Source organism: Strix uralensis, chromosome 14, assembly GCF_047716275.1.
Source record: "Strix uralensis isolate ZFMK-TIS-50842 chromosome 14, bStrUra1, whole genome shotgun sequence".
NCBI lineage: Eukaryota > Metazoa > Chordata > Aves > Strigiformes > Strigidae > Strix > Strix uralensis.
Window position 1 is genome coordinate 17761171 of NC_133985.1, and position 21486 is coordinate 17782656.

The 21486-nt window shown below is 46.3% G+C and overlaps 1 protein-coding gene across 4 annotated transcripts; it reads right to left on the reverse strand.

The window, feature by feature from the left end:
* Positions 1–379: 379 nt before the first annotated feature.
* On the reverse strand, positions 380–21137 carry HMGXB3 (HMG-box containing 3). Of its 4 annotated transcripts, none has more exons than XM_074883353.1 (20): positions 20883–21137; positions 19422–19569; positions 18835–19009; positions 17829–18392; positions 17081–17179; positions 15619–15750; positions 13222–13631; positions 12680–12852; positions 12288–12385; positions 11651–11749; positions 10938–11087; positions 8981–9282; positions 7394–7521; positions 6636–6767; positions 6187–6371; positions 5369–5588; positions 4144–4277; positions 3623–3739; positions 2987–3196; positions 380–2404 (listed from the first exon to the last, which is right to left on the reverse strand). In XM_074883353.1, the coding sequence occupies exons 1-20, from the start codon at positions 20989–20991 to the stop codon at positions 1934–1936; spliced, it is 4056 nt and encodes a 1351-aa protein (XP_074739454.1). In that variant the 5' UTR covers positions 20992–21137; the 3' UTR covers positions 380–1933. The 4 variants fall into 4 exon arrangements, with proteins under 4 accessions (XP_074739454.1, XP_074739453.1, XP_074739452.1 ...); XM_074883352.1 differs by having other exon boundaries at positions 8981–9279; positions 18835–19027; XM_074883351.1 differs by having other exon boundaries at positions 18835–19027.
* Positions 21138–21486: the final 349 nt, after the last annotated feature.

The following is a 21486-nucleotide window of genomic DNA, read 5'->3' on the forward strand; positions in this document are numbered from 1 at the left end:
CAGAGACTCAAGCTTACTGTGGCTGGAGCTCCAGCCCAGGCTACTGAACACAACCTGAAGAGAAGTTACTGTCACCAGCTGCAGCCTCTCTCCTCTGAAAGTCACCTCAGGAGCTGCCCTGTGCAGGGAAATGCACAACAGTGGAGTCAACCATCTGCAGAACCTCCTTTCCTGCCACCCGTAAGAACTACACCGTAGCTGTTTTTAGCAGGATAATTTTAACTCCACTGTGGAGTGGTGGCTGAGCTGCTCTGCTCAGACCTTGCCTCTGAGAATTCCACCATGGAATGGTGGAGGCATGGTGTACATACACACAGTGTTTGTGGCCCTTCCCTCTGCAGTCCTCCAGGTCTTGTACACAAAAAACAAGTCACATGGCCACAGTTTCACCCCAAAAATTGGAGATAATTTATTAAATTTTATCACTGACTGAAAAAAGTCACTAATGTCTCTTATAATAAGTTAATGTTCTTAACAGAAAAACCCCAAGCCATAATTACTGCATTTGCTCAGACTTAATACATTTACTTTAACAGTACGGTACTCAATAGGTTCCCCTTCACAGAAGGGAGTTTTCAACCACACCGCAAGCTTCTGAATCTTCCCCACTGCTCACTCAAACTCCCTGGATGGCAACTCAGCAGCCCAGCATCCCGCTTCTCTCCTCTGCAGCTCACAGCAAACACCCATCCACCCTCACCTTCACCGCCAGCAATGGCAAGAGGGAGCCGGCAGCAGACAACACACAGAGCTTTGCAACCACAGCCCAAGGTGTTCTTCAGACGCGCGACAGGTGCAGAGTGCTCAGCGAGGAGCAGCATGAGACTCCTCTAACCCACAGGGCACTGCGGGGACACGGGCAGGGCAAATACAACACCTGAGAGAGTGCCAGGACTGCGGCTCTCCCAGCGCCGCCTCTGCGGGAGGAACACCGAACGCTGCTCGCTCTGGGGACACTGCATTCATCGTTTCTCCTTGATCCCACAGTCTTTCTGATTCTGTTCTAAGGGCAGGACAACAGAAATGCAAGTCCTTGAACAGAATTAAACTGCTAAAAAAAAAGTTTCCACAGGGACAGCGCAGAAGTTTTGAGTGTCCCTCCCCTTTCCTACCACCTTACACCGTGCTCACACAGCCCTCCAGTGAGCTCGACTCCCCTGGGGCTTGCCCAGTCAACTCCCACCCTGGCAGACAGAACAGTTTTCACTCACTGTATGTTTCAGCTTCTAAATTATTAGTGCTTATGTAAGGGGACAAACAGTTCTAAAAACTTCCTGCAGCCAAAGCACCCGCAATCCTGGATCCAGGAGTGCAGCCTCCAGGGAGGCTCCCCAGATACAGCGAGTTAAAGCTGCATGACTCCTCCTCCTCGACTAAAGACTCCCTGCAGCCAGCACACATGAAAGCTCTGCAAGATTTCCAAGCAGGAGTCAGTGTCCTCAACTAATCTATTCAGAACATTTTGGGGGAAACGATCTTAGCTGTCTGCCTTTCAGGCCTGCTCCCACACCCCCACCCCTGTCACCAATATGCACAAAGAAGTCAGCAACCAAGATTCAGAATTAAAAAAAATCTGTGCACTTGACCAGGCACACTCCCCACTGCCACCAGAAATGCCTCTCCCTTCTCCACTCGCCAGCTGCAGGGAGGGGAACATTCCACACCACTGCACAGCGGGTCCCTCGCACACCTCAGGAGGCAGCTGCAGCCTTCAGCAAGGGGGTGACAGATCCACGCTCGCAGCAGCTATCATGATGCTATGGAAGCACACAGCTCTTTGGTCATTAACAGCAGTCAAAGCCACCGGCATCACATCTCCAACCTGTAAAAATAAAACTCTCAAGCCAGACAGCTGCCCAAACCTTGCAGAAGCTGGCCCAGCCCACCCATCCACACCACCAGAGAGAGAGAAACCAACAAGCTGGCTTGTTCCTCAGCAACCTCTATCATCCTCCTGCTTCCCCTCTTCATCCTCTTCTGTTTCTGTTTTAATCTGGGCCACTCCGAGCCGGTAGAGAGCATCACGAATTACCACCTCCCCCGGCTGGCAGCTCTGTACGATCTCCTGGATCTGCCGATTCACAATTTCCCTGCTGGTGAGGAAGTCCATGAGGCGGTTGTAGAGGTAATAGTGCGTGGCGTTCTCAAAGGTGATGGGCCTTTGGCGGATGTTGCTCGTTTTGCTGTCGTTGATCGCAGCGATGATGGCACCGTAAGGCTCCAGCTCGCGGCACAGGGAGATGCAGTGGTGCCGGGCCGTTGGATCTCGGTGGCTGTTCTGCTCCGAACCCGTGTGAACAATGCGGCGTGCCGACGACTTGGTGACTGGGTGCTGAACAGAGTGCTCAGCCACAGTCATGTCTACGCTGTAGTGCTGGTCTAGCAGTTCAGGGCAGGACACATACTGGAAGAGAGAGACACACACCAGGTAGAACAAGAAGCAAATTCCTCACAGTCAAGAAGAACAAGACAAAGCTACCACGTGGCTGAACTCCAACCAGCGCTATGACCCCGGACAGAGGCAGGGCTGATTCAGGCTTCCCCTGCACGCCACAAAGGTGGTTCTGTATGCTTCCTCCTCACTCATATGCCCTCAGAGATAATCCCAAGGTACTGTCAACCCCTTCCTCTCCCATTTCTCCAGTAATAGCAGTAGTTTGAGAGAAGTGAGTTGCTGCGTCAAAATAAGCGACATGCCCCAAAGGTCATGATTTGAACTGTTACAACACACTTCCAGCACAGCTCTTCCTATCAAGGAGCAGGAACCTAATACAATGCCCCAAGCAACACATAATGCTTTTTGCTATGCTCAGAAGCTATGCACTGGCAAAGCTGTGAGTCAGGAGACACTTAGCAGGTCAAATTATCTCGAGGCACAATGCAGGTTACATGTATTTTTTTAAATTTTATTCTTATTTTAAATCTCACTTGAAACTTTTCCATATTAGACTGGCATAGCCGAGTGAAAAGGTGAACATTAACTAACCGTTGGAGGATCCATGGGGTCAGAGAAGCAGCCCTGGTTCTTCCCCCACATCTGGGAAGTCAGGCCGGGACAGCAGACATCTGCACACAGTGCCACTGAAGAGGCTGTATCAACAACGTACACTGGAGGCCAGTGACGTGAGGAAACCAACAAGTCCACATGATCCCGGGCATTTTCTCCTCTGACTATGTACTTCGAGCCACACACAACCTGGAAAGAAAAGGATTAACACCAAACACCACAATAAAACTGAAAAATTATGGAAGAAAAGGTGGTCTTAAAAAAAGTTAAGCTTCCTTTCAGGTATTCCAGACAATAGAGTAACCAGACAGTTATTTTCTCTAGAGATATTCTGTTTCCTCCTCATACACATTCACTTTATCTTGTTCAGGAAGAAGTGATTTTCAACTCCATCTCAGCAGCAAGATCAAAACCAGGCTTCAGATCACTAGTTGATCTTGAAATCTCCTGCAGGACTGCTCATACTCCAAGCCCCCGAGGCAGTGCGTTTCATTCCCAAGGCTCAGAGGGGCTCACTCCATTGCTTCTATTTAATGAGGCAGTTCCACACTGGTAAGTCAGATAATAGTGAACAGCAAGGTAAGAAAGAACATTGCTGACTCCAGCCTTCCTTACCTGATGTGGACACACTTTGTAGATTTTCCCTCCTGTGTGATGCGCAGAGGCTTGTGTGATGCTTGTCCCATTCTGTACAAACTCATAGAGTGCCAGGAGGGAGTAGCAGAGCTGGTCCTGGAAAAGATGGGCCCCAGAGAAAGTCTGTATGTGGCTAAAATTAATGGACTCCTCCAGAGAGGGAGGAGGCTGCAGGTAAGGTCTTCCAAATCCTAATTTGCACTTCATCCAATAACTTCCTAATCCTACGCTCAGCACTGTGAGGATGACAAGCAATTACACAATGCTGAGCCTGTGACAAGGTAATTACAGGCTTCCTTTCTTCTAGCCCACAAAGGTTCAATTTACTTCACCATGTGTAAATTATCCTGTAATCTGCAGGCACTCACTTCTAACCCACCCCTGCCCTTAGCGCAGTCAGATGAGCAGTTAATTATCTAGGACAGCAAGTGTGAGTGAGGGAAGACAGTGAAGAACAGCTCCACTCCTTCAGGCTTGTATGTGGGCAAACAAGCCATTACCTTTGTATCTGAAGCCTCCCAAGGGATGCCACACTGTGTCAGAAAGCTCTGCAGCTCTTCCTCACTGTAAGAGCTTATCAGCTCAAGCCTGACGATTTCTTCCTGAAGGAGCCTCACCAAGGCACTCCCATTACCTGCAAAGGCAGGAAACAAGTCTTAGACTCATTCTCAGGAAGGGAAGTCACCAAAATAATTTCTTCTGAAGACTACAGACGCAGAGACTGCACAACCAACTGCCAGCAAGGGAAAGCCGTGACTAGTCCTATTTCCCAAGTGTGTCACAGCCCACACTCCCCTCGAACCCTTTGCTAGTGAGGTCACCAGACTGAGCCCAGCAGAGCCGCAGACTCCATGAGCACTTGTCTATCCTGTCTTTTGTAACCTTTAAATGACTGGCTGGACTGACGTGATGATAAACAAGTGACAGAAGAGTGCAGAAAAATGTGACTGCAGCTTTCAGACAGAGCAGCTCCAGGCTCACCCTTCACATCTCCTCCCTGGTTCTTTCTCTGGAGCTCTGCTTCTTGAAAGCCCATGTAGCTCTTCTGCAGCTCAACTCTCTAAAAAAGCTGCAGCCCTGTCTGCAAAGTCTACTCATACACTTGTTAAGCCTGCAAAGCCAGTTTCCTTCTTACACCTAATACCTAAACTGTTAAGTGAACCTGGTGCTAACTATATTTAGCTCTCATACATCTGAGCTTATTCATCTCATGGTTTCTTGTTACATGCAGTCAATGCCCTGGATATACTGAAAGCTGACAACACTGATCAGGACTAGCACATCCATTTCCTAGTCTTTTTCAAGTTCTATAAAACCTCATTCACCCTTCATTGAGATTGTGATATTGAGATACCAAGCACTGCCTGCAGCTTTCACAGTCCGAGTATCAGTCTAACACGAAACAAATAGTGACTGGTGTTCCTGTTATACATGTATTCCTCTTCAGTCAGACCGTATCTCATTTGGGGTGCAGTGCTCTCTTGTCCCCCATGTCTCAAATGCATCAGAGCACACCGGTGCATTGAAGCTTCACTGGTCAGGCCAAAGCTCAAGCTGCTAAGTATCCTGAGAACAGCTGAACTCACCCCAGCATTCTTGCCTTCTCTCAGCAGATATAACTTTTAAAGTCACGCAACCATCAATTCTCACCTCTAACCATCACCAAAAGATGGAAGTCACCGCCACGTAAAGCATAAACTTCACAAGCACAAGCTCAGCAGTTACCTGTCACTGGCTGTGCATCCAGGTTCTTGTCCTTCTCAGTATTGATCACCATCGCTCCTCTCATCAGTGGAGGGAAGAACGGAGCAACAATAGAGGCATCAAACTTTGTGATGGGGATGCTAGAAGGAAAAGCCACCTGCTCAATCACCTCTGTCTCCATCGTGGACCAGAAGTCTTCTACATTCACTTCACTCGATGGCAAGAATTCTGGCCAAGTAAACTAGAAAGAGCAGGAAACACACTGGTCAAATACAAGTAACTGTAGTTCATTTGACAGTTGTGTGTCAGCCTCACTCAAGGCACAAGGACTATACCCAGGAGAGTGCTCAGCCCACATATAACAAGATGACTTCAGGCTCCTAGAGTTCCCCACAACCACTTTTCATTGGGTGAGAGTCAAAAACATTTATTTGACATAAAAGCCAGACATGCTGCATACTACCAGTTGGGCTTTTTTCCCCATTAGAGAAGACAGCACCTCAAGGAAACTGCTGTTGGGGAAAAAAAAGAATGCCTTCGTATTAAAGGAAGAAGGCCAGGTTCAGCAACTTTCATCCAAGGTCCCTACTGCCAGAGGCTGCTGGACAAAAGCTGTGGTCCAGGGACAGAGGATCTTGTTTTCCCCAAACTATACATCAACACCTCTAAGAGGAAGTGCAGGCATCACCACTCCAGCCACATCCTCTTGCAAGGCATCAGCAGAAAAGTGCTCACAAAGGTCTCATGTAATTATCGTGCATCACGAAGACCAGAGTCAGCAAAAGTCATTATGATCTGCTTTGAACATGAACAGGATGTGAAGTTTGTGAAAAGCCTACCTCTATGTTTTTCAGTGCCAGGACATTTTCCACATTCCTCTGGGCTATTTCCACCTTGGGGGTTATGCCACAGATTCCACAGATCATATCATTGTAATCCCGGACTGTGAGGCACTCAAAGGCCCAGTAGCCATTGCACAACAGTTCCTGGAGCTGAACCTGCTCATCAGGGCTCAGGCTTTTTTCTGAAAAGAGAACATGCCACTGTTATAGCTTTCACTTCCTAAAGTCAGCGGGGAGGTAGAACTCTCCTATGCAGAATAAAACCAAACCTGTCCTCCAGAGAACTGTTACAAAGAACTAGTCACAGAGGTACTGCTGGGTTTAGGAAGTGATTTAACAGAAACATACCACACCAGAAGAGGTGGGTTTTGCCTTTTTATAACCTAACAATCATCAGCTGGTCACAGTTTGGTGTGTTAGGGTAAAAACCAAGAAGGAGAACCCACCAGTTTGCTCCTGAACAGAGTCAAGAATATTGCCAACAGCCACTCTGGGATCCTCTCCAAGTTTAATGTGGTTTCGGATTGCAAACAGAAGATCCAAGCTCACTAGCAACTTGTTACCCACATTGAAAAGGCCTGCAGTTAAAATAAGACAGTTATTGTCTGTAGGGTCCCAGATCTTCCTTACAGAGAAATAGATTCCTTACTGACATGCAAAATACTCATATGAGTATAGTTCAGAGGATAATAGAAACATCCAGATAGTGCTTCTGGGACTGTTCCCTCTGCACATTAGCAAGATTAGCTCCTTTCACAGACTTGCCTTTAAACTAAAAAAGCTACAAGGAACAGCAACCAATCCATTTCCTCAGCTCCACACTGCCTTGCAGGAGGCCCACAGTGACTGCCACTGAGCCTCAGTAGTCAGCCCTGAGGACAGCACTCTGCAGAGATGTCTCTGACTATGATCTCTGGGGCTGCCTTGCAGAACTCAACATCCACCACTTACACAGAGGAGACCACCAGAGAAGCAAGGCACAGTCTTCCTCATCTAATCATTCATACGTGCTTTTCTCACAAATACAGATTTACTTGCAGAATAAGCAGAAGAATAGTGCAAATCAAAAATAATTCCAGTTTAATACACTGGGGCAGGGAACGGGCTTTTCTGTGCAAAGACAATGCCCTGATACAGTCTCAAGGCTTCTGAAGGGTTTAGACTGCAGTCATGCTGTGAGTTGATATGCTTACATTTTTCCTACCTGTGTAAATATCAGTGAAGCTATGGAGGGCCAGACACTGCAGGTTCAAGCACACTTTGACCTGAGCTGTAACCACCTGTAATCTATTAGCTGTCAGCAGCCAGCACTCCTGAGGACCAGCAAGGGAACTGTAACAGACAACAAAAGACAACTCAGAGTCAGGGCCAACAGGTTTCAGTCCAGTCCTGTCAATAACTTAAAATGTTCTAGTTGAGATCAGTTCATTAGTAAGTCAGTCTAAGCCAGTTCACATCATTTCATGCCAGAAAAAAAAAAAGTTACATTTTAGAATGGATTCCCCTGGCAGAGTCAGGTCACTGCTCACATCCTTTTAACAGCACTGCAGGATCTCTCCAGCTCCATACAACGGGCACATAGTACTGGAGAAGTGGAGAAAAATCTGTGGCCCCAGATGCCCTGGGAGAGCATCAGCCCTACTGCTGTGGGACAACAAATGGTGACGAGTAACACATTCTACCTGACAGCCTGTCCCTGCACACCCATAGATTCAGAAAGGCGTGACCCTCTACAGTACAGCTGCCGAGGAGGAAGTTCAGACAGGAAAATGCCAGTTGTGCCTTAGTGGCAGAAATACAGCTGTCCCCCTGAGAAAACAGGAATCAAAGTCAAAGCTAGCTCCCTCCCACTGCCAGGGGTTTAATTAGAGCCTACGCAGGCACACGCGAGTCCCACACTCGGAGCACTGCGAAGCAGCCCAGCATCGAAGCAAGGATTTACAACGCACAGGTTGGTAAGTCACAAGGTGAGGGACAGGGTGCAAGATAGTTCTGTTCTGCAAAAATGACTGAGTACAAAAAGTATCCCTGCTGGAAAAATCTCAGTTAGTACTAGCTTGACCAAAGCAAACATCCTTGACTGGTATCAAGAATATCATTTTAGTTGAAGAAACACAACAGTAAACTACACATTTTGCTGTGGAGAACATTTCAGCTCAGGCTTTCAGCAATAAGATGATGTTTGGCAGACTCAGCGAGGAGATATCCTACGGGCTTTTACACAAATCTAGTTAAGGTAATCTAGCCTATATACTGGTAATTTCTGAAAGTCATTCAGGTTTCAATTTGGATATTTGTTCCAGAAAAGGATTCACTCAAGCCCACGCTAAGCCATGAAAAGAACAAAAACATCATAAGCAAAAAGATCCACACAGGAAATATTCAGATCAGGATGAGAGAGAAAAGAGAAATCACATAACGAGTATCTATAATCCCACAATTTTGCCTCTGTCAGCCTCAAAACATCAGATCGGGAAACAAAGAAGGTATGACTAATGAAAAGATTTTGTTTCAAGGGAAAAAAAATTACATCTAGACTTAGCAGTCCCTCTTTGATCAAGCTCTCCTGCTGTACAGAAATGGTAACTACGACAAAACTACACTGCACAGGAGAAACAGAAACAGCCTACCGCGAAGCAGCTAAACCCTTTCCACGCACATGTACCTTATTCAGTGTCACTTACAGCAGCTTCAGTACCAGGGGCTAAAGCAAATATTATTTCAGGCATGCTTGTAACATAGAATATCAGCACGAGGTTGAAAGAGTCACAAGTCTAAAACAGAATCTTACTTCTGTCCCCCTTTGAACAATGGGCTGTTACAGAGGAGGCACTGCGCAGATGGAGACTCATAGTAGTTTGACCAGGAGGTCTGCTCTATGGTGACCGTCTCCTCACTCACGTTGGAGAGGATGAGCCGCGAGCTGTTGAGTTCATGGATGAGCGCGAAGACCTCGGCCAGTTCCGATTCGTTCTCTGGGATCTGCATTACCTTGCGCAGCAACTGCAGGGTGGACTGACGCTGGATCTCTTTCTGGGATGGGGTTAGGGGCTCGCTGGTGTTCAGCACATCAGACTGACCTGGACTGACCTCCTGGAAAGCAAGTAAAACACTCACATATTCAACTAGGCAAGCATGGGGATGAAATATTAAGAAGCCCAAAGAAGTCATAAAACGTAGGAGAAACACAATAACCTTTGTACCCAGTAGACTTGACTTCTACTCCACTGCTCAGTCATTGACTCCAGAGAGTAGCTTCAAGCCTAAGTTACTTCACCAAAAATAGTTTATTACAGCCCAGCCTTTCAGGTACTCCTGTAGCACTGCTAGACCATGACAGATTTGCCATTAAACTGGAGTGTCAGCGCAGGGATTGAGGATCAAGAGGGTGAGGACAACCACCAACAGGTATATAAACACTTCAATAATCCTGGCAATCGTCACTGCCTTTCTCCAGAGGTTATCAGGTACATTCTCCTCTGTAACATGCTCAGACAGCCACAGCAATCTGCACACCTCTCCAGAAGCCAGAGACAAGCACTAAACACAAACTAGGGGCTGTGATATACAGAACACACTAATCAATTACAACTGATCAACTATAGTCCTCAGACACCACCCTCCCAACACACATACACTATCAAGACAAAATGCACAAGCACAGGAGAACCAAGCTCTAAGTGGCTCAGAAGAACAGCAAGAACGCAAACAGGCTAATCTGTTTAATCAAACTCTTCTGCCAACGTTTCAACCTGTCTTTCTGTCTAGTCTAGCAATGAGCTAAATGATCAGTCCAAAGCCCAGAGACAACAACAAACTGTGTGATAGGAATGTTAAACACATCTAGAACCAGAAAATAAAAAACTAAATGAGGAAGAGACAAGCCACAGGCCTCTCAAAATGCAAGCTGAGCTAAGCACACTGCTGTTCCTTACACAGCTGCTTATGTGTGAGTTTCACACAGGCCATTTCAGTTAGTTTGTTTTTTTAAAAAACACTACACAAAGTTATGTTCTTCAAAATAAAAAAGCAACTGGAAGAGTCATATAACCACACGGACTAAAACGTAGTCTGTCTATATGCTGAGTGGGCATTTCAGCTAAGAACAGGACAGGTCCTTTTTTTTTTTTAAAAAAAAAACCCAAACCAATTCTTTAAGAAAAAAAATCTAATTTTTGAAACTTCAAATGCAAAAAAACACCAAACAAGCAAAACCCAGAATTCATTCTTTATATTCATGTAGAACAGCAGACAACTGAAAAACATCTTTCTACAACAGGAAAAAAAAAATACAACCAGAAATAAATTCAGGCTGGGAGTAAAGTTGCACTACAAACCCCTAAAAACAGGAAGCTCTAATACAAAATGTACTAACTTGACTGACATTAGCCACCAACTGGTCACAAAGCAGGGCATACTTGGGAGTTTATTGATGAAGTCTGAAGTTCAACAGAGCTGATACAACAAGTGTGACTTCAGGGGTGATTTCCCCAGCATGTACTGGCAGGCCGCAAGCATTTTTAAGCTACGGAGCCATCCAGTGGTAGAACTGAGCACACTCGGTCTCGGTTGCAGCCTGAAGCACCACTGTTGCAGGAGCTGGACAGTACAATCATCATCACAAGTATTTTCAGTAGGACATTACTCTATTAGAAAAGCTCATGTTCCCATGGGCGCTTGCAAACTCAGGTACTTCCCTGCCCACCCCACAATAGCTATTTGACAAGACGAAGTATTCTGAACCTTACCAGGGATTTTGCTGTTTTCTCAGCTCTGTCTTTGGCAAGGTTGTATCCGCAGCTTGGACAGATTCGCGGCTTGTGCCTGTTTGTATACACGTAACTACAAGAGGGGTTCTTGCACTTGCCTCTGCCACGTGATGTTGCCAATCCCAAATCCTGAAGGACACAAAAAAGATGTTTGCTGACCTTGACTTTTAGATGACTTAGACTTTTAACAGTTGGACTCGATCTTAAAGGTCCTTTCCAACCTAAATGATTCTATGATTCTATGCCAACCAGATTCTAGAAAAGCCTGCCTGAACATCATATGCTTTTTCCCCACTTTATAACGCCTCGTTTAAAGGTCAAATAGCAGCCTTGTCACTTTGCACAGAATATTTTAACTGGCACTCAAATGTTTTGGGGACAGTTCCAGAGACCACAAACACTCACACATTCAATTAATTCAGAAACCACTGATCCTCCCCTGCTAAACTCAAAGAGGGGATGGGGATTATGCCAGGACATGAAGAAAAATCCAGTTCTTAACAAGGTCCCAAACATGACTGCAACAGAGTACAGTCACCCTGGATTAGGTCAACAGATGACAAAGTACAGACTGTCTCACATTAAATACAAGATACATTTCTGCAAGTCAGTAAAACGGAAGTCACAGAACAGTCTCACCCCAGAGATGACACTCCCCACAGCATAAATCAGACCATCTGAAAAATTCTCACCAAAGTTACAGTGCAGCTGTATTTGTAGGAAGGGAATATGTCTGGTTTGACCTCCACTACTTTAACCTGAGATGCTCTGCTGGTCAAAGCACTGTGGAGCTGGAGATTGAAAGCAGAAAAAACAACATCCATGAGACACCTACTACTGAATACATACATTCTGGAAGCAATACCTATTAGCATTTTTTCTCCCCAATAAATCAATTAATGATCATTTAATATCAGAGGACTACAACACACTGTTTTGCATACTAAGACATTACAATTCAAACAGAAGTATTCCAGCATCTTGGCATACTCAGCCATATTTCACGGGTGAAAGACTCAGTACTCAGCATGTCAGATTATCAAAGCACTAGCAGATCCTCAAAACATCTTCTGGAAGTAGCTGGGAGGTTCTCAGAGCAGCCAGCAGAAGGATCATCCAACAGCATCTCCCAGTTCAGTTCCTACAGTCAGCCATGCAGCATTCATGCTGCTTCTGAGCCTCATCATAAAAACTGTCAGTCACAGATCTCATCATCATCAGGCTGCTACATTTTTATGTTCTATTTCTCACCACTCAGGTCATATCCCTCATCTGGGGAAAAACACACCCAAGAAAATAACATGCAATTGAAGAACAAACCATAGGTACCTTTCGCTCCTCGGCACTTGGTGGCTGCAGAATCGACTGGCCCAACTGTTTCAGCGTACTGGGCTTCAAGCCTGCTGTTCTCACAGGGGAATGCTTGTCTTGAAGGAAGAAAAGGATGCAGCAGGTTAGGTATGAGAAAACAGGTCCTGTTTCATTCTGACATCTTTGGTAAATGCCACCATAGCCACGTGAGATTTTTCTTCTGAACTTGAAATGACCAAAGCAGGTGTTTCATGGCCCATTTACCCACACTCTCAGAGAGAAAAAGTGAGTTTTTCCTAGCATAGGTCACCATCTCCCTTCAGACGTATCTTATTATTTGACAGAGACCACCTCAACACGGTGAGGAAAGACAGCTACTCCCAAAGCACACCAGAGAATACTGCTTTTACCGGTATTTGCAAAGGCCTGTCTGTTGGGCTGCTCAGTGCTGGTTTCTCTCCCCACGTTGGCTGGTGCAGGCAGAATGGCTCGCATGGGTCTTGCTGCAGCCAGCAAGGAGGGCTTAGGTCTTGGTTTACTCTTTACTTCTTGTCCTTTTTGTGTAGGAGCTGGAGCATCAATTCTGAAAGACAAGAGCTACAACTGGAAAAAAATTCCATCGATTTCCCCCTCAGCCTCAATTTTCTTCTCTTCCCTGGCCTGTGCTTTATTAGCACAATAATCACAGCTAGTGATTACAGGAGTAGAAAGGACGAATAGTGCTAAGGATACATCTGTCCTGTGACTACAATTTAATTGTTACTTAAAAAAAACCCAAACTAGCTCTGATGGACAAACTCTCAAAGGAACAATCCTGAACTGGCACAAAACAGACGGCAAACAGAACAGGTCTTACAGAAAGCACTGCCAACAGCCTTCAATTTCTTGGATTAGTCCCATCGGCACACAACAGACATCACACACTCCCATAACATATGGAAAACTGACTCACCCCATTGGCTTTTTTGCAGAGGCATTTGGACACGGCACGTCAGAAGACGGTGGCATCCCCAGCCCTACACTATCTTTTTCTGTCTGCTCCGAAGAGTCTCCGTGCCGCTGGCTCTCTTGACCCAGCATCACTCCAACAGCACTCCCTCTGTCTTCAGCAAGCACACTGTTTGCAAGAATGTGAGCCTCAGAGATGATCACTTCCTCCCACTCCGTCTCCTGCATTTGCCCTCCAACAGGCACAGCATTCAGCAGCTGGCTGACAGCTTCAGAGCTTTCCAAGGCAGACTTGGAGGTACTCTCGCTAACAGCTGCTGATTCTGTGAATACTGACTGTTGACCTCTTTTAGCTGCTGGAGTTTTAAGAGAGGTGCCTGAATTTGGCTCAGATTTGCTTTTTGGTTGCTTTTCCTGGAAACAAAGAGATAGTCACATTTCAGAGTTTTAGGCTTTTGCAGATAAATAAGTTCCCTTCACATATGCCAGGTTTGCCATGGCCTATTTAATGCTGGATCAAAACAGCAAAATCTGAAGTGTTTAAGCAGTGAACTATACAAGAGCAGAAAGACATCATCTCCTATGACAGCAAAGTCCCTGTTAACATTTTATCAGCCTCCTGGCCCTTCGTGTATTATTTTTAGACACTGTTTACTTTGGAAAATCAGTCTTTCTTAAACTCCCTCAAATATCACCATTAGCATCAACATCACAAACTCACCCACCACCCTCTGTAACAAGGACCCACCTCCTACGCTCCCCTTTCAGAGCTTCAGCTCTCTGACGGTGTCTGTTCTTTCGGGAAACAGAGAATTACTTAGGAAGGTTTTCTGACTTTGGGAAAAACATTACCTTCGAGACTAAGGCTACAGAAGCCATGTATTGGGGTCAACAAAGGTAGGATGGAACACGGAGTCGGTAATATGCAAAAAGACAGGAGAAATGGAATCAAGAGTTTCTGGATGACAAGCACATTAATTCTAAGCTCTCTACAGAGTTCATACTCAGAAGGATAATCTAGATTTTTAAAAACAGACTTCTTATAACCTAGTCCCTTTCCCTTCTAAGGAACAGGAAGGTATGTGTATATTTAGTTTCAGTTCTATGGTTAAAAAAACCTGCTGGTGCATGTTTTTCCCAAGGCATGACACCATAAAAACAACAAGTGGAACTGTTTATGCAAACATGTTCCCAGAAGAGCAGAACAAAACTGAAAAAGACAGAAAGAGAACGCCCTCTAAAACCTTTCAGTTCTAATCAACGTAGGACTTAACAGGAGCAGGCGCTCCATATTCAGGCAGAAATATATTTTTGCAGTTAGCCATTCACCTACTTCAGCAGGTTTACAGAACAGAAGCTAAGATGTCATCATCACTATTTGTCTCCTACCATGTAGGAAGCCCAGCCATCAGCTTGGACACTACAGAGTTTGAAAGCTGCCTAAAAAACTTCTTGCCCCTAAATGTTTAATGTATTTCAACACAAAACAAAGGAGGTTCAGAACAAATCCACATAAAGCCACTGAATGCCAATGCAGATTTTCACACTGAGAACATCCTTTAACTTGTGCCTGAGGAGCCTTGTTTCAGACAGAAATTTAATGAACGCACATCTGTTCAGAGCTAATTACCATGACACTGCCAAGGTTTAAGGAGCAAGTTTTGCTGTATACAGCTAGTAGAGATGCCAATAGCTTAAGCAGAGTAGGTATCATGTGGAGAATTCCACTCAAACAAACTTCACAACTCCACCAACACCTGGGAATTTCCTTCCAGCCAAAGGTCAGAACATCGTGAATGATCAGACACGTGGCCATCAGCCAACGATACCCAACAGCACTTCAGCTTCCACTACCTCAACTTTATTAGCTAGCTCCCAAAGGATCATATACCTACTGTAGTTGAGAATTGTTCTCCTTTCCTGTTGAAAAAACAATGTTGCAAGACCACAGAAAACCTCAATTTGTAGAAGAACCTCAAAGGCCGATAAATTACCAGAAGACAAATAGTTCAACCAAATTCCTGAGCTTAGCTAGGACTGCAGCAGGAAGAACAGGCAAATGTCTTCCAGTCACAGGAACTACAATGCAGGCAGAGGGACAGAAGAATGTGTATCCTCTCAACAAGAGAGAGAGATACCAAATTCAGCCCCATCTACTCCAACTGAGTAGATTAGAAGTGGCATCATTACTCCACGTTCGGCGATTTTGGGTCTGTCTGACCTTGGCCAAGTGTCCTCTGCAATGGTGACCTGCTCCAGCACAAGCACTGGAACACAAGTGCAGAGATCAATTCTGGCATATCTGACCTCCTGTGCTAGATCTACAGGTCTAGAAATATCACAGGCATCCACAAAACCAGCACTTTTTGTCTGAAAATCAGGGAAGGAAAGGCAAATTTACCTTTGGGATCCATTTCCCTCCTAGGAAGTTCCCACATGTGGGGCATTTTGGTGGCTTATGCCTGGTGACGTAAGTGAAGGAACAGCCAGGATTGGTGCAATTTCCATGTCCCCTGCGAGTATAGGTGGTTGTCTGAAACAAGAGTCGTCAAGAATTTCTCTACAGAGCTGAAAAACACAAAGCTGTGCTCATCGCTCCCTTTTTCCTCGTAAGCACTTTACAAATGTTATTCAGCAAATCACCAGCCCTCTGCTATTATTCCTTTTACTGATCAACCACCACACAGTTGGATCAGAGTGAGTCAGCACCATAACTACTCTGAGTCTAAATGCTCAGTCTACAAAAGAACCTTCAGGATTACCAGAATTTAGATCAAATTGCAGATGAGAGATGAACAATGCATATGACCTACTGGAGAAGCTAATCTTGCATTTACAGTGATGTAACAGTTCTATTATGAATATGAAGAAGTCATACAATCATATAAAAATGATTCAAACAGCAGTCCACAGTGAGGCAAGATGTGATTAATAGACTCATGTCAACAGCGCAACAAGACTTGAAGACAAGCACTCAAGATTCAGCAGTAATTTGTTATTGTATGCAGAAGTCAAGTACTCCCTGGTGCTTTACTGTAACTTGCTTTAAACTGCTGTAACACCAGCAGCACCACCAGGCACTTCATAAAAAGATCACTAAAGCAGAACCTGTCATCTTTGCGAGGACAAGTGCATCAACACACTGAGTTTTTGTCAACACAGCACTTCTCAATATTCTGTACTCAACACTCTTGAGAGAGCTGTTGTGCCCTAAGTCCCTCTCTAGGTATGTTTTCTTCTAGACATGCAAGTGCTGCTGTCAAAGAAATGAGACAATTTAAGGTAGGTCCTTCTCAGGAACAAAAACCTGAGGTATCTCCATTCTCTCTAAGGCACCTGGAAGAATATCACACTATGCACCACTATAAGTATCTGCAGTATTCCAGGAGCTGGAAGCATAGAGGACCTGGAAACCAGGATTTGATGCTAGTTTATACAACATAAGGAGCTGCAGGGCTCACTGTACAACGAAGCCCTGCAATGACTACAGAAATACAGGTGGCTGGAGTGGTTAGATTAGAGAAATAACATTATTCCTCCTCATGCAACGGGCCACAAAATCTTTTACACGGGTTCTCAAAACCTTAGGTCACTGCTTCTCTCCTGTCACATGGCCAAAGCAACAGCCATCCATGAGACTGGGGAGCTCACATTTTCCTGTCACGAGAGCAGATTCTTGCCATTATATATACAAGGCATAAAACCAGGGACAAGAAATACATCAACTGACATGACGACTCCAAATTAGATTATCTTTAAGAACTGAACCATGATCAAACCCTTCCTACTCTAACATCTTTAAGACAAGCGTATGGTAATGTATCTATACATTAAAATACCACACAAGACTCTGAATTTCTTACCAATTTAATTGACGCTGGGTTCTCCACAACAGAATGTGCTGGCAAAGGTAACATAATAAACTGTGTAGCGGGTGTGGAGGAGCTACTCTCTTCCGTATCCTAAAAAGAAGTCAAAGGAAAAATACATGCAGAAAACAAGAGACATGATGACCTGTATCCCACCCTCTCATGAACACTACCATTGAACATATGTCTTAAGGACTGATGAGACCAGAAAGTGGGAAAGAAGACTGATCATTTCAAAAGCAATGGCCTTATCAGGTCTACTCTGGAAATTACCAAACTCTTCACAGCTTGAAACTGAAAACAGCAGATCCAATTCTTCACAGAATAAGGTTTTCTATAACCAATCCCTAACACTTCAACTTAAAAGGACTCCCTTCTACCTCTCTGCAATCAAGAAAACAGCTATCAGGAGCAGAGAGGTAACATTTTTTCTCCCCAAAATCTTGTAGTTCAATAGCAGAACCCACCCCAAATATTGTATAAGAAACAGTTAAAAAAACTCAAGCAGTCATCTTAAGACACAAGTGATAGCAGCATATGGCAGAGTCAATCTGCAAGCAGAGACGCTGTAATCGCTGAGTTACCAAAGCTGCTGCTTCCCTCACCGCTGAGCGTTAAGCACGCTAGGCAATACAGGATCTCCTGCAGCCACCAAGAATCTTAAGTAAAATGTGTTAAACAGCACTCAAACGTTTCAGGTGAGACTCTGGCAGGAGTCTTGAGTGTCACTAGAAAAACTTACCCTCCCAGTCACCACGGTCACCACAGACACACCATCTGAAACCTGAGGGCGGGCCACGGCGATGCTCCCGTTGGAGATGTCTGTGGAGCTGCTAACTAGAGTCTCTTCAATAACCACCCGAGCTGTCTGATACGGTTGCCCTTCTATTTCCAAAGAAGCCTCATCCAAGAGGATATCTCCAGCCACTTTCTCTGTCATGGCCCCAACATAGTGAGAGAGAACCTCTGATGCAACCACTTCTTCCACAGCATCAGACTGACCAAAGGAAGCAGTCTCTTCTGCTAGCCCTTCGATGGCAATGCACTGCTCAGAAATGCCAACATGGCTCGAGTCCACAGAAAGGATGTTTTGCACAGCATCCCGGGAGACATTTGTGATGTTAGTGGAAGCCGTTAACCCTTCGGACGCTGCCTGACCCTGTGTCACACACAGTTCCAGTGACTGCCTGCTCCTGTCTTCCTGAAGAGTGGTTTTGGGAATAATTATATAATCTGAGCGAGGAAGAATCTTACGGAAACCCGGAATGTCTGGAACTACTGCAGTTCGAGTGGACACCTTGGAGTTCTGTTGGCAAAAACAGATTATGGAATAAATGAATACGAGGAAAGGAAGAGATTCGGTTCTCAAACCTGCTATTTTAGTGCCTAAAGTTCAAGTGGCTTCCTGGGAATTTCTCCACATGACAGAGCCTGCAGAATCCCTCTCAGCCCTGGTGTTCCCATCCACTTTACCATCAATCACCCTGATGACATGACACAAAAATAACTACCATCCCCATCAGTGGGTACTAGACATATCTGTCTTGAATTTCAAAACAGTATCCCTTGACAGAACAGAAGACAAAACCAAGATGCAGTGGCCTCGCACACTGCTTCTTTATGGGCTGTCCCAAGCAGAAATACAAACTGGAATCTGCAGTCAAATGCTTCTCCCACACACAATGCTGTGCAAGCAGATAAGTGCCTCTCTCTCCACGTGGCAATGCACTGCCAGAAAGATGACTTACCGGGTCTAATCCCTCTTTCTCCAGCTTGGCTTTCTCCAAGTAATAGCTTTTTTCAGCCACACTGAGCAACCTCCAGCTCTCACTGATCTTTTTGTTGATTTCAGATTGAGGGAGGTGGGGGAGCTCTTGCTGAACTTTCAAGTAAATATCGTAATAGTAGAGGAGGTAAGCAGATCTGGAATGCAACCAGAAACTGAAATATTAAGGTCATTCTACATAAATTCTTTTGGAAAAAGAAATCTACAAGGTTTACATTTGTCTCAAGGTCAAATGACAAGCATGTTACATTCAATTCTACTTGTAAATGCATTTTTTAACCAAATGAAAACTAATTCTGAGGAAAACCTCTGAAGTAAGGAGAAAGAGCCTAAGGCAAATTATTCTGGGGTATACAAACTTTAGATTGACCAATGGTAGCATCAGTAAAGGATGTCAGAGCAAGCCCAAAGTGTCAAGCTAATGTTTTATACATGATGTTTTACACCACGAAGTGTTCCAAGTGTACTGCAAAGTTCATTCTTATCAGAAACAAGGAAAACTGCTCTCATACCCTACACAGGAGCTAAATGAAAACAGAAGGAACTTACCTAGGCTTTTTGGCTTTTTCTCCATGATCACCAGTACTTTTATATTTCTTTTTCTTCTTAGATGGCACTGGCGATGCGTAAGTGTAAGTGCCCTCTATTTCCTCCATTACCACAGTTACTTCAGTGCCATCGTACGGAGCCTCCATTGCTAAAAATACATTTTTCATGTTATGCACTGATCAAGTTATACAACATTTCTCCCAATGCACAGCTCTTAATCACCTTTGTAAACTGACAGCATCATTGGCACGTATATTTGACTTTAACTAAGATAACTAGTGTTAGCTATTTATCTATTTTTAGAAGAAAATACCTTTATTACTATGACTTCAATACCACCCGTTCAGTGCAGATACACTGCATCTGCACTTAAAAGCTGCCCAGAAAGCCAACTGTGTCCCAGGCTGCATCAAGAGAAGTGTGGCCAGTAGGTTGAGGGAGGGGATTCTCCCCCTCTTCTCCACTCTCATGAGACATCCCCTGCAGTGCTGTGTCCAGCTCTGGGGGCACCAACATCAGAAGGACACGGACCTGCTCAAGTGGGTCCAGAGGAGGCCACGAAGATGATCAGGGGCTGGAGCACCTCCCCTGTGAGGACAGGCTGAGAGAGTTGGGGGTGTTCAGCCTGGAGAAGAGAAGGCTCCAGAGAGACCTTAGAGTGGCCTCCCAGGACTTAAAGGGGGCTACAGGAAAGGGGGGAGGGACTCTTTATCAGGGGGTGTAGGGATAGCATGAAGGGTAACGGTTTTAAACTGAAAGAGGGCAGATTGAGATTAGATATGAGGAAGAAGTTGTTGACTGTGAGGGTGGTGAGACACTGGCACAGGCTGCCCAGAGAAGCTGTGGCTGCCCCCTCCCTGGAAGGGTTCAAGGCCAGGTTGGACAGGGCTGTGAGCAACCTGGGCTAGTGGAAGGTGTCCCTGCCCATGGCAGGGGGGTTGGAACTGGATGATCTTTAAGGTCTTTTCCAGCCCAAACTGTTCTATGACTCTATGCACTCCCCAGGAACCTCTTGGATAAGCCTTGTAATCTAGAACGAGCCTTACACCCAGCAAACAGGTGTCCAGCTACAAGATACTGCAGCCACACTCACAAGAGCAAGGCCAGAGGCTGAACAAGCAAAGAAGCCTCACAATCCTTTTACCCACCAGGTCTCCAGGGCTCCTCGCTTAACACTGATGACAGCCTCCGGGACGCTGGGAGGCAGAGAGGATACGAGAAGCCTCAGGAAATAAAGGGCAACACTACCTGGGCTCAGGTGGAGTCCACGCACGACCCGCACGTCGGCCCGCGCAGTCACTAATCCCGGGCAAGCCAAAGCCCGTTAAACCACGGTCCCATCTCCACCACAGCGCCCGAGGCAAAGAGGAGCGGCGAGGCCCCTTCGGCCCTGGTGAACCTTCCCCCCGGCCCCCTCCCAGGTGCCCCCCGAGGAAAGGCCTTGGCGCCTCGGCCACTCACTGGGCAGCACCGGGGAGGAGCGGTCGGACAGGCAGCGAGCTGTGGTCACGTCCCAGCCGGGGCGCAGCGGCGCGGAGGAGGCAGCGCCGGAGCTACGGGCCAGCCACATAGAGGAGAGCGGGCGGACGGGCTAGGCGGGGCGGGCCGCCCCGGCATGCTGGGCCGGCTGCCAGACCGGGCCCAGGCCGTGGGGCGGGGCGGGGCGGAGCGGAGCGGGACAGCACCGGACCCTGCACCTCGGCGGCCCCTCGCCGCCACCGGAAGCACTGGCGGCAACAGCATCCGGGTCACGGCGTGACGGCTGGAGGGGCGGGGCCACGCGGCGGGAAGCGGCTGGCGAGGCGCGGCGGGCTGGGACGGTGGCCGGGAGGGGTCAGTTTTCCTGCGTGCGCGCGGCCTCCTCTCGCGTTGAGGCGGGAAGGAGCGCGGCGGGGAGGACGGTGCGCGCGCGGCCCCGTTCCCGCCAGTTCTCCTGAGGGCGGTGCGGGCGGCGGGAGCCGCTCACATAGCCGGTCACACAGTGGTCACACAGTGGTCACACAGCTGCTCACACAGCCGGTCACGCGGCACAATTAGAGCGCAATTAGCAAAGGGCTCAGGCCTC

Coding starts and splice junctions, on each gene's coding strand:
- HMGXB3 (XM_074883351.1), bottom strand. CDS start 20,991: ATGTGGCTGGCCCGTAGCTCCGGCGCTGCCTCCTCCGCGCCGCTGCGC. Junction 12,386..12,679: donor ACAGGCCTTTGCAAATACCG/GTAAAAGCAGTA, acceptor TCTTCCTTCAAG/ACAAGCATTCCCCTGTGAGA. Junction 3,197..3,622: donor ACAAAGTGTGTCCACATCAG/GTAAGGAAGGCT, acceptor TTTTCTTTCCAG/GTTGTGTGTGGCTCGAAGTA.